This window comes from Vanessa tameamea, chromosome 6 (genome assembly GCF_037043105.1).
Source record: "Vanessa tameamea isolate UH-Manoa-2023 chromosome 6, ilVanTame1 primary haplotype, whole genome shotgun sequence".
Lineage (NCBI taxonomy): Eukaryota > Metazoa > Arthropoda > Insecta > Lepidoptera > Nymphalidae > Vanessa > Vanessa tameamea.
The window spans coordinates 9395760-9411150 of record NC_087314.1 but is presented as its reverse complement, the minus strand read 5'-3'; the positions used below and the strand labels follow the sequence as shown (position 1 = coordinate 9411150).

The 15391-nt window shown below is 32.0% G+C and overlaps 3 protein-coding genes and 1 long non-coding RNA gene across 4 annotated transcripts in view; 3 read left to right on the top strand and 1 right to left on the bottom strand.

Annotated features, from left to right (window-relative positions):
- The window catches only part of LOC135193335 (uncharacterized), a 375120-nt gene that overhangs the window by 135137 nt on the left and 224592 nt on the right, over positions 1–15391 (bottom strand). The window lies entirely within an intron of this gene.
- Positions 4257–6195, top strand: LOC113393329 (cuticle protein 7-like). The gene is made up of 5 exons (XM_026630149.2): positions 4257–4418; positions 4730–4895; positions 5163–5239; positions 5459–5625; positions 5743–6195. The coding sequence occupies exons 1-5, from the start codon at positions 4407–4409 to the stop codon at positions 5858–5860; spliced, it is 540 nt and encodes a 179-aa protein (XP_026485934.1). The 5' UTR covers positions 4257–4406; the 3' UTR covers positions 5861–6195.
- LOC113393314 (histidine-rich protein PFHRP-II-like) lies at positions 6321–7809 on the top strand. Its single transcript, XM_064215178.1, has 4 exons — positions 6321–6442; positions 6523–7338; positions 7429–7595; positions 7681–7809. Exons 1-4 carry the CDS (start codon positions 6431–6433, stop codon positions 7766–7768), a joined length of 1083 nt encoding a protein of 360 aa, XP_064071248.1. The 5' UTR covers positions 6321–6430; the 3' UTR covers positions 7769–7809.
- Positions 11378–12323, top strand: LOC113393284 (cuticle protein 8-like). Its single transcript, XM_064215192.1, has 3 exons — positions 11378–11678; positions 11798–11964; positions 12150–12323. Exons 1-3 carry the CDS (start codon positions 11394–11396, stop codon positions 12235–12237), a joined length of 540 nt encoding a protein of 179 aa, XP_064071262.1. The 5' UTR covers positions 11378–11393; the 3' UTR covers positions 12238–12323.

The window sequence follows — 15391 nt, the reverse complement described above, 5'->3', positions numbered from 1 at the left end:
ATTAAATGCCAGGTTGAAAATATTCCATTCCATGTTAACGAAAATGACTTTTTCTTAATATTACGACATCCGCAGAGAAGAAAAGCTGGGAGAGTGAACTAGTTCCACTAAGTCGCTGCGGCGGGGCGGTTATGAATTTAATTTATCAGTATTTTGGATATGCTTTCTCTCTAAATCATTTTACCCTTGTGATGTTTTATTATGACACATATTCAATATTCGTATTGGTCAAAATTTCCACGTAATTCGTGTAAATATTGATGGCATTTTAAATAATAACAAATATAGTATGCGCCGTATATTTGTATGATTCGATTACTTCTCAAAGTACGGATACGGATTTCGAAAATAATTTAGATTAATGTCAACTTGCACATGTTTCAAAGGAAAGGAATGTCCAATACTATTTATCACCCGTGACTTTGGTCGCGATTTAGGGGTTGGTAGTTACTTTTTATGCCTTACATCTGAATGTAAGACATAAAAAGTTACCAATGGTCCTCCTTGGAGTTCAAGCTTACTTCTTAACAAATTTCATCATATTCGGTTCTGAAGTTTGGCCGTGAATAAGCAACAGACAGACAGACCAAGTTACGTAGTATTTTCGTATTTATAATTTTAGTATATATGAAATTATATTGCTACGATATGTTTATGTAATATGCAATTGTGTTCCCAAGTATTCATTTGCTCCCCTGATTATATCATATTATATCCCATATATATGGGAAGGTGATTGATTTCTATATGGAGAGTATAGCGGCTCAATAAGTAATATAATATTTACTAATATAAATTAACATACTCAAGGTATGACAGTGACAAATCGAAACCGGGTTAATTTCAGTAAAAACATAGTTATGTAGGCGTTATGAAAGTAATATCCATATATAGTGAGCGAACATTTTTTTCTTATCCTTATATAATTTGTGCTAATATTTCAAGCGTCAATTAGTAGATCTAGAACTTGAGAGTATTAATGATTGATTTATTATGCTTGTAATAAAATTCACTCAAGTATGACAGGTTCAATAACATATATTACGAAACTATACGTAATATGATTTGCATTATGTCATTTATAATCTGACTATCTTCTGTGACAAATGAAAAAGTCAAATCGACAATTTTATCCAGAACACTTTTAATATAACATATAACACAGATCCGCGTCAGAAGGACATCTTCTTACGATAAATCCTATATAGGTAATCTAACTAAAGCGTTTATACGTCACGAAACTTTAATGATAGCTCGATATATGTGAGGTGTGTAAAGAAGTTAAAATTTAGAGTGATACTGGTAAATAGTATGAAGTATGAAAATAAGCCTCGCATGATAATTTGGCATTTGAATTCGAAAACATCAGGCATTTTATTCGACCTTCAATGCAATAATTAACATAACTAGTTAAGTAAGGTTTGCATAGGCGCCGGTTAATGACACGATGACTCATTTAACACAATCTTAGGGCATATACACACATTTATATAAAATGGCTTTTAAGTAAGTATATTACGTACACTTTCTTTAAAAAGTATTCTTATAAAAAAAGGAAATGAAAAACAAATGAACGTGAAAAAAAAAGTTAATTAATACGTAGGATATGAAGCGGATCCATGACGATGGCTTTCCGTATATTTTTTTTTTCTTAGGAATTACAACTGCGTATAAAATAATAAGGTAAGTTCTATAAAACTATATACGCATTTATATTTAAAAGACGTGATTTGAAAATTTATTTCATGATTAAAAAATTATGAAGATACGTATAATATACATATATCACGAATATATATATTTTACTCAGATTTTAAAATATATTGAAACAAAAAAAATATTGATTGCGTAAGTAGACGTGTATAACCCGCGTTACATATTATTAATATGAATCCTAAACATCACTTTCAATAAATATTTGCTAATAATAATTAAATATTGAACATAGTTTCGTGTATCGTTTAAAAATAGTTTTTAATATTTTTGCGATTGTCTTGACGGTGTTGTGTTCAAAGCCTTAATCAATTATTAGACTTGGGAAGGTTATTAAATACGTAACGTGGTTTACGCGGTCGAGAAACAAGAGAATTAATGAGTGTTTTGTGTGTGGTTTTGTGTATAGAAAACAATAATTATTTTGTAAGTGTAATCCTTTTAATTCAGGTCATTTAACCTTCTCACTAGTCAAAATCGTTTTCGACAAATCTTTGGTGTTTCGTAAATACGTCGGATCAAGCATGAATAAAATATAAAACGCTCTAATTCTAATAATGGTAATAGAATGAAAGTTACTTATTTTATATTCAAAGCACGTAGTACAGTTTATCTTCCGATGTAACGGACCGAATGGTAGCTATTTTCGATCTTATTTAGGCAAAACGAGTTTTTGTCCTCGAACATAAATTTCAATTTCAAGCACAAAATAAATATTGATGATATAATCTTTCGTGGTTGTTAAAATTTTAGTGACTAGATTAATAAATTAAAATTAAATTTTATGCTTTATTTATTTATTTTAATTTTATTTTAGTATGACTTTTAATCATTTTTAAATACTTATATTATTTTGTTTATATATATATATATGCAAATTATATTACGTCTTTATTATAATTCTCAGGAGCTAATAATACTTACCTCAATAATCATTGATTTCGTTATGAAATTTTCCGCACACTAATATTTTGTACTCGAATGAAAAATCTAATTGTATTTGGACATGCATCCGACAAAGAATTTGTGTTCTACTTTTAAAACGGACCTTAACACATAATGCCAAATAGATTTAAAACTATCTGTTTCTTTTCGATTAAAACTATAAGTAACCAATCAGAAGTAAATTAATATCAGTTTTTGTAAATATGTTAATTGTATTGGTACAAGCAAGAGGAAAATGTGTTATGTGAATTTTTTAAAATTGTAATATATATTTTTTTAAATATAAAATCGAACTATGATTGTAGATAGCTTAAAATATATAATATAAAGCCTAGAAAGCCCAGTAAATACATAACGAGAATCTGAATCAACGAACAATGGCTTGAACGCAATTGAAACCTAGAATAAAACTAAATAAATTATATAAAAATATTTATATTTTTAATTTAATGCAATATGACATTGGAACAACGACGATTTATCTATAAATCAGTATATTTTAGGCAACATATTAGAGTCCAAAAACTGCCTTGTTAACTTGTAAACTTATATGGCAGCAGAACTCTCGATAAAGAGTTCAAATCCTAGACATCCTAGACAAGATTAATAAAAACTATTGGTTTTTGTGTAAAGTAATTCTTAATAATAGTGCGTAGTTAGAAAATTAGTAGTGTTCCATCTCTGTGCTTTAGAAGCAGCTCTGATTGTTTGTTCTGCAATTGATCTGTCTACGTTAGATTCGGATTGCCATCCCAACGGATAATGAGAGTGCATCTGTGTTGTCGAACTCAAATTTCTTGTGGTTCGGTCAAGCTAAATCCTCTTTACCCTTTACTTATAGTGAATCGCTCACTCCTCAATCCAAAACTCTTTCATAAAGTCGTTTCTTAATGGAATTCGAAAGAAAAAAAATAAAATGCGGTATCACTTTTTTACTTCTTTAGCGTCAATATTTTTTCATTAATTATAGTATTTTAATTCTACTGTCAGGCAATTTATCTTTACGAAGAAATCAAAGTCATAACTCCCACCTTAAGGATCAATTCGTAATAAAAATCTATATTGATGAATATTATCAACAACAAATTTACGCTGATACTTTTATAGTTATAGTATATGTTTAATGGTAATAATATTAAGTAATTGTTATTATATTCAAATTTTAATAAAATAATTATTAGGGGGACTGTACTCGTATGTTACAAAGTTTAATTTATTCCATATTCTGTACTCACAAGTGTATAAATTTATGGTTCTTAAACCAATTCTTAACTCGTTTAATAACGAAAGTGTTATGTGGATAATTGGTTAACATTTATAAAATTAATAATAATAGTGTATTATATTTCATTTTATTTAATTTTGACAAATAAAACAAATAAATGTTCACGACTATTTAAATGATGGAATATCTATTACACTTTTTAAATCTCTTAATATTTAATTCTTGACAATGTTTGAAATTTTTTAGGGTTCTACAATAATTTGAAATATTTTTCATTTTAGAAAATTTGTTTTAGGTATGTCTACTTTATGTATTACTATCTAGATTATTGCGGGCAGCGCCCATAATACATAGTCACATAGTTTTGTGCGCCTGCGACACCGCAGGCGGGACCTTAGGTCTACCTATAGGGCATAGTATTAGTACAGCCTCTATATAAGCGCCAAGTATCTCAGATTTAGGCACACATCAAGTCCTAGTGCTTAGTGAACTAGTGTTCCAATCTTAGAGATAATTTGAGAAAATGTTCGCAAAGGTAAATAAATATAATAATGTAAGGGTTTATTTTACGCTATCACTTTAAGCGTTCAATTTGTGATAGAAATGTCTTTCATTCGGCTTCTTTTTATCTGAATTTTATATTTGTGATACTTTTGTTTGTTTACTGATTAAAGAATTTTAAGCTTATTAAAAATAATATATACTTATTATTTTTTAAATTTATATTTTAATTTATTGTAAATATAAAATATATATCATTGTATTTATGATTTAGAACCAATTAGTAAAACATCCATTCAAGTACCGAGCCCTCATGTTAAACCTCAATTGTTTTCATTTTTACAGGCTATTGTTGCTTGTGCTCTTTTGGTGGTGGCTCAAGGTGGACTCATCGCGAGTCCTCACGGAGCTATTTCATCTCAAAGCATAGTACTAGGACACCCAGCTCCTGCCATCGCCACTCACGCTGTCGGTCCTGCTCTGGCCGCACCAGCTTATGGATTGGGACTAGGTAGTGTAAGATTGTATACAATCAGTCTCTAAAGATAAATTTAAAAACTAGATAATCTTAGTAAGATAAGACACCTTATTATATGAGCTCTTACTGAGTGTTTTCAGTCATGAAAAAGCCGTAAAAAATTGCACATAGTAGCTAACTGCGATGCATGCCTTTAGATCGACTTAATAAAAATTACTTTACTTTTTATTGAATAGCGTATTAATCAGTTTTTTCGGAATAGTTATGTTAAATCTTCTAATCTGAATTCAAATATGCCAGGTCACGGTGCTATCGTCTCTCACGGCCCCGTGTTGCACGCGCCGGTCGCCCACGCCGTTGCCCCTGTTGAGGTTTATGTAAGTAATCTAATATTGAATTTTATCTAAGTAACGATGTAAAAATATTTGTTTAAAAAAATTGAGCTTTAAGTCGGTTCTTTGCCATATAATATACGGTCAGAATTTACGATAGATATTTAAAATGATGATTCAAAAATAATTATACAACATAACAAATTCCATACTTATTTGTACCTTACATACATATTTTTTATTGTTATAAATATTATGTTGCAGTCCCACCCCCGTTACCAGTTCAACTATGGTGTCACTGACGGCCACACTGGCGACCAGAAGAGCCAATGGGAATCTCGTGATGGGGACGTTGTAAAGGGCCAGTACTCTCTTGTCGAACCCGATGGCACCATCCGTACCGTCAACTACTCTGCCGATGACCACAATGGGTACGCAATTATTATTCTCAGACGACGAGACGATTTTATTTAATATTCAATTTTCATTCTGCAGTAAAAATATATAAATAAAAAATGGGAATACTACTTATGTACTTCTCTTTTCAGATTCAACGCTGTAGTCAGCAGACAAGGCCACGCGGCGCATCCCGCCACCGCCGCCGTTGCGCACGCGCCGATTGCTGTAGCCGCACCTCTTGGCCACGGTCATCTCATCCACGGCTAAAAAGACTATGACTATTTATTTCTATAATTACTTAGAATAAGACAGAATGCGACAATGTAACTTGAATGCTTCATGGTAACGGTACAACGAATGGTCTGCTTCGAGGCACAGCGTTTCATAATGTGTATCCGACCTGGGACAACGGCCCAAGACTTCACAACCAGTACCTCTTATTAGGGTGCTAGCTTTTGTATTATAATTTCTTTTAGTTTGTAAGTCTTTTACCGTTTTCAAACTTAGTTAAGAGAATACATTTTATGAAACGTTAGAATATGCCTGAGGGGTGCTTGGCGAAGGCTCCAGTTTTGCTTATATGTAATATATCTTTTCTCATACGATTATGTTTCATTATTACTTTCTCCTAATCAATACTTACACATATTAAGACCCATGATTATTGCAATATAGACAATCACAATTTTTAAACCAGTTCTTGCCCTACTACTCGCTGGGCTATAAAGATTTTTAAAACTCGTCCTACCATAATGAAAGCTTAAACATAATATAAAAGCGTCAGTTCGTGTATTGAATATCATTCGATAGCGAAGTTCAAATTAATAAGCACACAAAATGATATCTAAAGTAAGTACACTCATAATATTCATATGAATCTTTAAAATAATTAAATTAAATAAATATATTAATATGATTTTCGTTTTTAGATTTTACTGTTTACAACTGTGCTATTGGCAGTCAACGCACAGCATCACTCACATGGACAAGCAACATCTTCCCAGTCAATAATCCGTCACGACATTTCGCACAACCAGCATGGATATAGCAACGAACCCATAGGACATCACACAGCGTACCATCAACCTATAGCGGTTCATGCCGCCCCTGTCCATGAAGCAATCACCGTTCAACATATCGCCCCTGTTGTTCACTCAGCTCCTGCCGTTCATCATGTTGCTCCTATCGTACACCACTCTGCCCCAATAGCTCATCACTCGGTTTCTTCTGTTCATCACGTAGCCCCTGTTGTTCATCATGCGACTCCTACTATAAATCATGTAGCTCAAATTGCCCATCACGCCTCTCCTAACGTCCATTACTCTGCTCCCGTAATTCATCATTCAGCCCCTGCTGTCCATCACGCAGCACCTGTCGTTCACCACGTAGCACCTGTAGTACATCATGCTGCACCCTCTGCCCATCACGTTGCCCCTGTAGTACATCATGCTGCACACTCTGTCCATCACGTTGCCCCTGTAGTACATCATGCTGCACACTCTGTCCATCAAGTTGCTCCTATAGTACATCATGCTGCACAATCTGTCCATCATGTTGCTCCTGTAGTACATCATGCTGCACAATCTGTCCATCATGTTGCTCCTGTAGTACATCATGCTGCACAATCTGTCCATCATGTTGCTCCTTTAGTACATCATGCTGCTTCTTCTCTTCACCACGTTACCCCCGTGGTTCACCATGCAACTCCTGTACATCAATATGCTCAAAGCCACCAGGATTATTACGTAAGGCTTTGCTTTAAATGTGTAACTTTCGTTTATTTTTTTTTATTTATCGATAGATTAACTTATATTCTAATCGTTGTATATTTTTAGGCGCATCCGAAATATGAGTTCGAATACAGCGTAGCCGACCATCATACTGGTGATATCAAATCGCAACATGAATCTCGTGATGGTGATCACGTAACTGGATACTACAGTCTGCATGAGCCCGATGGTTCCGTGCGCACTGTACATTACAATGCTGACAAGCACAGCGGGTAAGAAAACAATATTCTAATCTTATAGTTATTTTAAGGATCGTTGTGATTTTTCTTTTTCTGAATGTTTTTTAATCTTTTACAGTTTCAACGCTCAAGTACAACACTCTGCACCTTCCACGCACATCCAGCCGCAGCACCAGCAACCTCATTACAGCCAGTCTCATCACTGAACAGTTTAATAATATCCTATCAACCAATAGATTTAAATGTTATTATGTTTTTTTTTTAAATAAAGTCTAGCCTAAAATACATCTCTGTTTTTTTAATTACCTAAACTACCCACCTATTAGTTTCTTTGACATTGTAAAGTTTTGTCTTTTTTCTACTTTTTGTACACATGGGAATGTTTTACTCAAAATATTTAAGTTTTGTTTAATTAGTTAAGTTTATTACTCAACTAAGAATACCACATGCTTGTCTTGTGAAGTAATTGAACAAAAAAATTGGTTTAATGGAAAAAAAACAAAATCCATGAAAGTTCGCCTAAATGGTATAGAACTAAAATATCGGCCTATAAGTTACCTGAATAGATTACTGTTGTATATGAAGTTGTGCGCTAACATGCTACTTACAACACATTAATCCATACTATCCATACTATTTTAATATTATAAATACGAAAGTAACTCTGTCTGTCTGTCTGTCTCGCTTTCACGCCAAAACTACTGGACCGATTTAAATTAAATTTGGTACACAAATAGTCTAGAGCCTGAGAAAGGACATAGGCTACTTTTTATTTGGAAAAAAGGGCTGTAAAGGGTTGAAAAGGGGGATGAAAGGTTGTAAGTTGTTGAAAGTGTTGTTATTTTTAGAATTAGAAGCATAAAACTTATATGTACACTTATAAACTAACATATCATGGCACCCACTAAGGAGCGAATTTTGGAAATTCTACCACTAAAGGGGTGAAATAGGGGTTGAACGTTTTTATGGAAGTCCGTTATTTTTTAAGTTAGAAACAGGAAATTTTATTTTTGGGATACCTATTAAAAATGAGTTGATACGTATTTAAGCGTTTCTGGATATTTTACGCCTAAGATTCCTTGTACAGGTTAGTCTGGAAGTCCGTCATTTTTGAAGTTAGAAGCTCGAAACTTTATTTTTGGACTACCGATTAAAAATGAGTTGATTCGTACTTAAGCGTTTCTGGATATTCTACCCTAAAGGCTGAAATACACACCAATGTGGTATACAAAGAGGTCTTACATTAACTTAATATTATAAGTTAATTTGTAAATATATTCCTATTCTACGCGAGCGAAGCCGCGGGTAAGTAAGCTAGTATTAAATATTTTTTTAAGGACAAAATGAATTTTAACTGATTCATCAACTCGTGCTCGGCAAACATGGAAATGTCTAATAAACATCTACCCCGAATGCCCATCCCTCTCTAGAGTTTGTTTGTTGGTTATGGATCCAAAAACTATATAATAAAACAGTTTTTTTTTACACTATTTAAGTATCTACTCTAACTTTACACATATTTTACAGATCAGTCTGAATTATATAATCAAAGGCTATAATAATATGTTCACGTTCATACTAATTAATTAATATCCTTTGTTTTTTATTCTTTATAATAAAAGTATTAAAAGACAACTTGGTATAAACTATTTCGCAATAACTTAAATTTTTTTAATTACTAAATAGGTACATAAAAAGCTATATAACACATATCCAGCAATTTATCACAGTTTCAAATAAAAAAGATACAAGGACATTACAATTACAAAATAATATATACGGAAAACGTAATACATATTTATTATAATAATTATTGCATAAGTAACTATTATATATTCATAATGATATAATTAATTTTAAATATTAAGGATTGAAAATTGCGATTCAACTCAAGAAAGTGTAGGCATTATTGCCACGAAAACTTGTAGTCATGATTTATACAGTTGATGTTTTCAATTTTGATTGAAGTATATTCTTGATGTGAGGGATTTGTACAAGCCGGCGGTGTAAGGAATGCTTAATATTTCCTTCAGCGCCATTGTTTATGGGCGGTGGTGACCACTTACCATCAGGTGGCTCATTTGCTCGGCCGCATACCAGTCATATAAAAAAAACCTTAAGTTCTTAGTATAAATAATTCTTATTTATACCATATATTAATTTAAAAAGTAAAGTACAAGTATTTTAATATATTGTAAAATGTATAAAAATGAATGAAACCTCTATCGTATTTGATATTTGATCAGAGCTATGGTTAAATCGCAGATATTAACATATTTTTTATAAGGCTTTAATTGATATAGAAATTAACCAAAACGGCGTTGCATGGACATATTTATTACATTGTGAAGAAATTAAACATTAAAACTTTTAAATAATTGCTCAGTAGTAGCGTAAAAATATATAAGAAATTATTAATATTTTTACAGCGCTAATGTTTAATGAGTGGTGGTGACCACTTACTATAATGCTATTAAAAATATCTTGAAAATTGTTCTAATCACATATAATACATCTCAAAAGCCGTCATTCCCGCTAAACAATGCTTATAAGTAAGGTCATAACTTGTTTGAATAAGTTACGGCGAAAAAAATTACATCCTATATCTATCTGACGCAAGAAGATACGATAAGGACGTACCTTATACAAGGTTTTAAAAGTTCTAAAAAAAAACTATAATAAGTCTCATTATTTAAGGAAGTTCGGTATTAATCAATTGAAAATAAATATCTTACCAATCTTCATCTTACAAGCATAGATCATTTTTATCACAAATGTCTGATACATTTAAACGACTTTACAATGGATCAACTTTATTTCTTGGTAAGTAAAAAAGTTACCAAATTATTATCTTCGTATTATAGTTATTCATTATCTCTCAAGAATATTTACAGTAATTTTTTTTTTTTCATTAACTGTTGGCACTTGATGTCAGTATTGTCACCCATAGTCACTGAATCTAAAATGGTAGTTTCGTTGTGCCTTTAATTAAATCGGCTGACTCCCCCTTTACATAAAAGAAGACCTACCTCAATCTAGAAGGACCTCACCAAGGCCAAAAAATAAACCAGAACATTTGTTGTTTGGTGTGAGAAAAAAGGAGAACGATTTACTTGTGTACATTATTAATAATATTTGTATAATTATATAAATATCATTTCAGAAAACCCGCCCTAATCCTCATTTTATTAATCCTATAGTATGCCATACTGATCATCATCATCAGCAACGATTTCTATCACGCAGGCATATTTTGAGTAAATCATATGATTACTATAATATTTTATTCTCAAATCATAATATGTGAAACATTTTAATTAGAAACACTGGTCGCCAGGCCGGTGTAAGCTAAATTTATACAATGGACTATAAAAATAAAGCACATCACCAAATTTCCACTTACACAAGATAGCGCTAATATTTTAGGGGAACGAGCATACCATCATTGAATTGGCACATATTTTTTTTTAATTCTATAATCATATAATGTCATTCATTTTCTTGCGTGCAAATTAAACTATGAAGTATCCAAAAATCATAAACTCGTTTGCAGTTACAAATTGTAATCAAGTTCCTACGTAAGCCGTTCATTGAAACTTATTAAATCATCAAGAATATAAAAGGCAAGAGTAATTTGGATTTCATATCATTCTCATTTGAACTACACGTCACAAAATACAAAATGAATTTTAAGGTGAGTTTAAATAATTAATTAATTACATTAAGTCCCAAATTAAAAAAATAATAAAAACAATGTTTTCTTTATATTTTATAAGAGTCTCCTAGTAATTGTATTTATTTCACTAGGTTGTCATTTTTGCCGCTTCTCTGATGGCAGTAAGCGCGCAGCATCACGGTCAAAGCCATGGCCATGCGACATCTTCTCAATCCATCATCCGACACGACGTCTCTCACGACCAGGGCTACAACCACGTACAACCAATTGCCGTCCACAGTGCTCCTGTATATCACCACCAACCAGCTGCTTACATCCAACACGCCGCTCCTATCGTCCACGCTGCTCCAATAGTACACCATGCTGCTCCCATTGCGCACCATCAAACTCCAGTCTACCACAGCCAACACAATGAAGGTCATGAACACCAGGACTACTACGTAAGTTGAGTCATTTAAAAAATGCGGAATTTATTTACCTTTATAAAAACCAGCTTTAAAAAATATCCAAATATTAACTTTAAATCTTTAAGTTTAATATTTACTTCATGTATTTACAGTCTCATCCTAAATACGAGTTCCAATACAACGTAGAAGACCATCACACTGGTGACATCAAGTCTCAACACGAAGCCCGTGATGGTGACCACGTGACCGGCTCCTACAGTCTGCACCAGCCCGATGGTTCCGTACGCACCGTCCACTACAACGCCGATAAGCACAGCGGGTAAGAAATGCTCCAGTTAGTAGATTACTATGTAAAGGTTCATACATTCAAATGACAGCTATGAAAAACAAAGTAAGGAATGAGAAAGTGTTGTATCAACACTGACACGCGCTACTTACAAACTATTTACGAACATCGAATATGACCACGAGGAAAGTTTTAATTAGGTTGAAAAATGTTTTCAGATTTAACGCACAAGTTGACTACTCTGCTCCATCAACACACGCCCAGCCGATTCACCACGCTGCTGAACACATCCTGTCTCATCACTAAGCCATTAATAGCCATTAGGAAACTCGATGTATACTATTAGCTTACTTTATAAAATAAACTTAAAATATTATTACCTTTTTTATTAATATTCTTATCAAATGTTCACAAATTCAATAAAAAATTCTGATTTCCTCAACAGTCACTAATCTTGTCACAAGTTTTTGGAAAATAAATCATGTGAATTATTTTACTACATGCGTGAAGCTATAACGATATCGAAGTAGTATGCCACAACTATCAATTGCACTAAAGCCAGTGATAAATTTTCAGTCAATTATACTTCTCAAGCTTGATCAAATCCGTATACGAGGACTTAAAATAGTAGATAAACTTCTTATCGCTGCCAGCCAGTGGCAATAAAAGACAGATCTTATCGATCCTCATCGATCTTATGTTCCTAAAAGATCGCATTCCAAAGTTTTAAAGTAGAAAAAGAAAATACAAATAGTACAAAATAAGATTAAAAATTTTAATCAAATTTCTTTATTAAACACAGATACAAAAATTCAGTGGATTTAAGATCATAATTTTACAGTTAGTTATTTGACAACCCGTTTTGCAGCGCACGATTCTTTTAGAACTTTAGATGATATCACCGATTCCAAATCACGTTAAAATTACTTTAGAATCTAAAGTATTTCAAATCAAATCAAAATCAAATCAAATTTATTCAAGTAAACTTCACAACGAAGCGTTTTTGAATCGTCAATATTAAAATACTACCACCGTTTCGGAAAGTAGCCTCCAGCGAGAAGAAACGGCAAGAAACTCGCAATAGTTGCTCTTTTCAAATAAACAGATTAACAATGCTGTTTTTTTACAATAATTAGTGTCCTGTGATGGAACCCGAATCTAAATCAAGGCGTTTTTTTCTAAAAAGTACTCTTTTAATGAATAATAAGACTTATTTATTAATTTAGTTTTAATAAACTTTTTAAATTTCGTAAATGGTAAATTGGTTACATTTCCCGGTATCTTATTATATATGCGTATACCAACCAATAACCCAAAAACGTTCTCTTTACTGTATGCAAACGGAAAGTAGGGGTTACAAGTTTATTCTTATTTCTTGTATTAAAAGTATGTATATCAGCTTTTATGGAATACTTTTGTATATTCTTCTGTATAAACATTATATTATCATAAATATATTGTGAAGCAGCCGTTAATACACCTATTTCTTTAAATTTTTCGCGTAATGATGTCCTAGAGCTAATATTGTAAATAGTTCGGATAGCTCTTTTCTGCAGAATAAATACTATTTCAATAGCTGCATTACCCCATAACAACATTCCATATGACATAAGCCTGTGAAAATTACTAAAATAAACTAGTCTAGCAGTACTTATGTCCGTGAGTTTTCTTATTGTTTTTATTGCATAAATGGCACTACTTAGTTTCCCTGCTAGGGCATACAAATCGGTGCCCCACGGAAGTTTGGAGTCAAAGGTTATCCCTAGAAAGGCCGTCGACTCAACAACCTCAAGCCTTTCATTATTCAAAATGACGGCAGAAGAATTTGATTTGACATTTGGCAGAGAAAACAAAATACCTTTAGTCTTTTTGGCATTTAGTACCAAATTATTTATGTCAAACCAACCAAGAACCCGCGACAGAGCACTGCTTACAACGTCATAGTTGTTTATTTTTCTGTCGAGTTTAAAAATAAGGGATGTATCATCTGCATACAGTACAATGTCGCAAGTCTTATTTTCAAAATAAGGTAAATCATTTATTTATATTAAGAACAGGAGAGGTCCTAAAATTGAATTTATTTGAATAATATAATGTTAAAGACAATTTGAATCTAATTTCATAGTCCGAGATAGCTCACATATTCATTTGAATCGGTATTAATAATTTACTTGGTGGTAGAACTTTGTGTAACTGTCTGGGTTAGTACCACAAACACATCACCATATTCTACCGCCAAACAACAATACTCAGAATTATTGCGCACAAAGCCTTACCTCGGAGTAAAAATATTGCACTTATTATGACCCGTAAAACACAAAGTGAGCTATCAAGCTATAGCTTTTATGCCTAAGCTATTATGTATTCTAAAAAGGGAATATTTAACACTAGCTATTTTAACTCATAAGCGTGTATCAAACAAAAAATTGCGCACGAGCGTTTAACAGAGAATAATGAACATGCTACAACAATAACAAATCAAGTAAAACTTAGTGATATATTTATAAATATTTCCTAATTTAGTAATAGTTTTGTTATAATAAACATAGGATAAAAACAAAAAAGAAGGAAATTTTTCATCTGTGGAATTGTTTTTTTTGTTCGACTAACATATTTTTTTATTACATAAACATAGTATACGTACAGGTGGATCAATTTCTTCGCTCGATATTGATTGTGTTTTAATATTGCTTACATAACATTATTTAAAACAAAAATCGTACCGGAATTTGTTTAAAATAAATTCACAAAATAAATTATATTGCTATTTAAATGTTTCAATTTGCCTTGCCTTGCTTTGGTAACATCATTTAGTAACATTCTAAAGAGTTAGTAAAGCAAAAATAAATTTTCGCTTTTTATATATTTTTAAATTGATTGATTATCATTTCAAATTATGTGCCGTACATGACAATACATATACAAGTAGTATTCATATCATATGTATTTTCATTTAGTAAGAGCAACATTCCAAAATTATTTGGACGCAGTTTTTGTTCAATAATAATGAATTAATTAATTTCAGCGACGACAATGACATCGTTTCAAAACAAAAGAGAAATGTATTAAAATGTTTTGATAGCCAATTAACAAATATTTTATGTCGCATTAAGTATAGTGCTAAAATAATCTTTGATAAATCTTTATTAAAAAAAAGGCAACGGGATTTATTTTAGTTATTGTTAATGCATTTCTCAGAATGTAAAGCCTGTATTACAATACGAAAATGTAAGCAAATTACTGACTCAGCTTAAATTATGTCTTATGCCATTTACCTGTATCCTTTAATATATAAAAGAACACGAAATTAAAGCGTCTCACGTTAATAGTTTATCCCACCAAAAAATGTTCGTAAAATGTTGCCAAGACGAGACCATATAATTCGCACTGACAAAAGTTATCAGATCTCTTCTAGAGTCAAGCTTCTAACTCTTCGCTTAGTGCGTTTACCTCTACAAGA

Excerpts from the sequence above, each read along its gene's own strand:
- LOC113393329 (XM_026630149.2), top strand. Across the intron at positions 4,896-5,162 it reads AGCTTATGGATTGGGACTAG|GTCACGGTGCTATCGTCTCT; the intron begins GTAGTGTAAGAT and ends CAAATATGCCAG. Across the intron at positions 5,240-5,458 it reads TTGCCCCTGTTGAGGTTTAT|TCCCACCCCCGTTACCAGTT; the intron begins GTAAGTAATCTA and ends ATTATGTTGCAG.
- LOC113393284 (XM_064215192.1), top strand. The coding sequence starts at position 11,394 with ATGGCAGTAAGCGCGCAGCATCACGGTCAAAGCCATGGCCATGCGACA. Across the intron at positions 11,679-11,797 it reads ATGAACACCAGGACTACTAC|TCTCATCCTAAATACGAGTT; the intron begins GTAAGTTGAGTC and ends ATGTATTTACAG. Across the intron at positions 11,965-12,149 it reads AACGCCGATAAGCACAGCGG|ATTTAACGCACAAGTTGACT; the intron begins GTAAGAAATGCT and ends AAATGTTTTCAG.
- LOC113393314 (XM_064215178.1), top strand. Across the intron at positions 7,339-7,428 it reads AAAGCCACCAGGATTATTAC|GCGCATCCGAAATATGAGTT; the intron begins GTAAGGCTTTGC and ends GTATATTTTTAG. Across the intron at positions 7,596-7,680 it reads AATGCTGACAAGCACAGCGG|TTTCAACGCTCAAGTACAAC; the intron begins GTAAGAAAACAA and ends AATCTTTTACAG.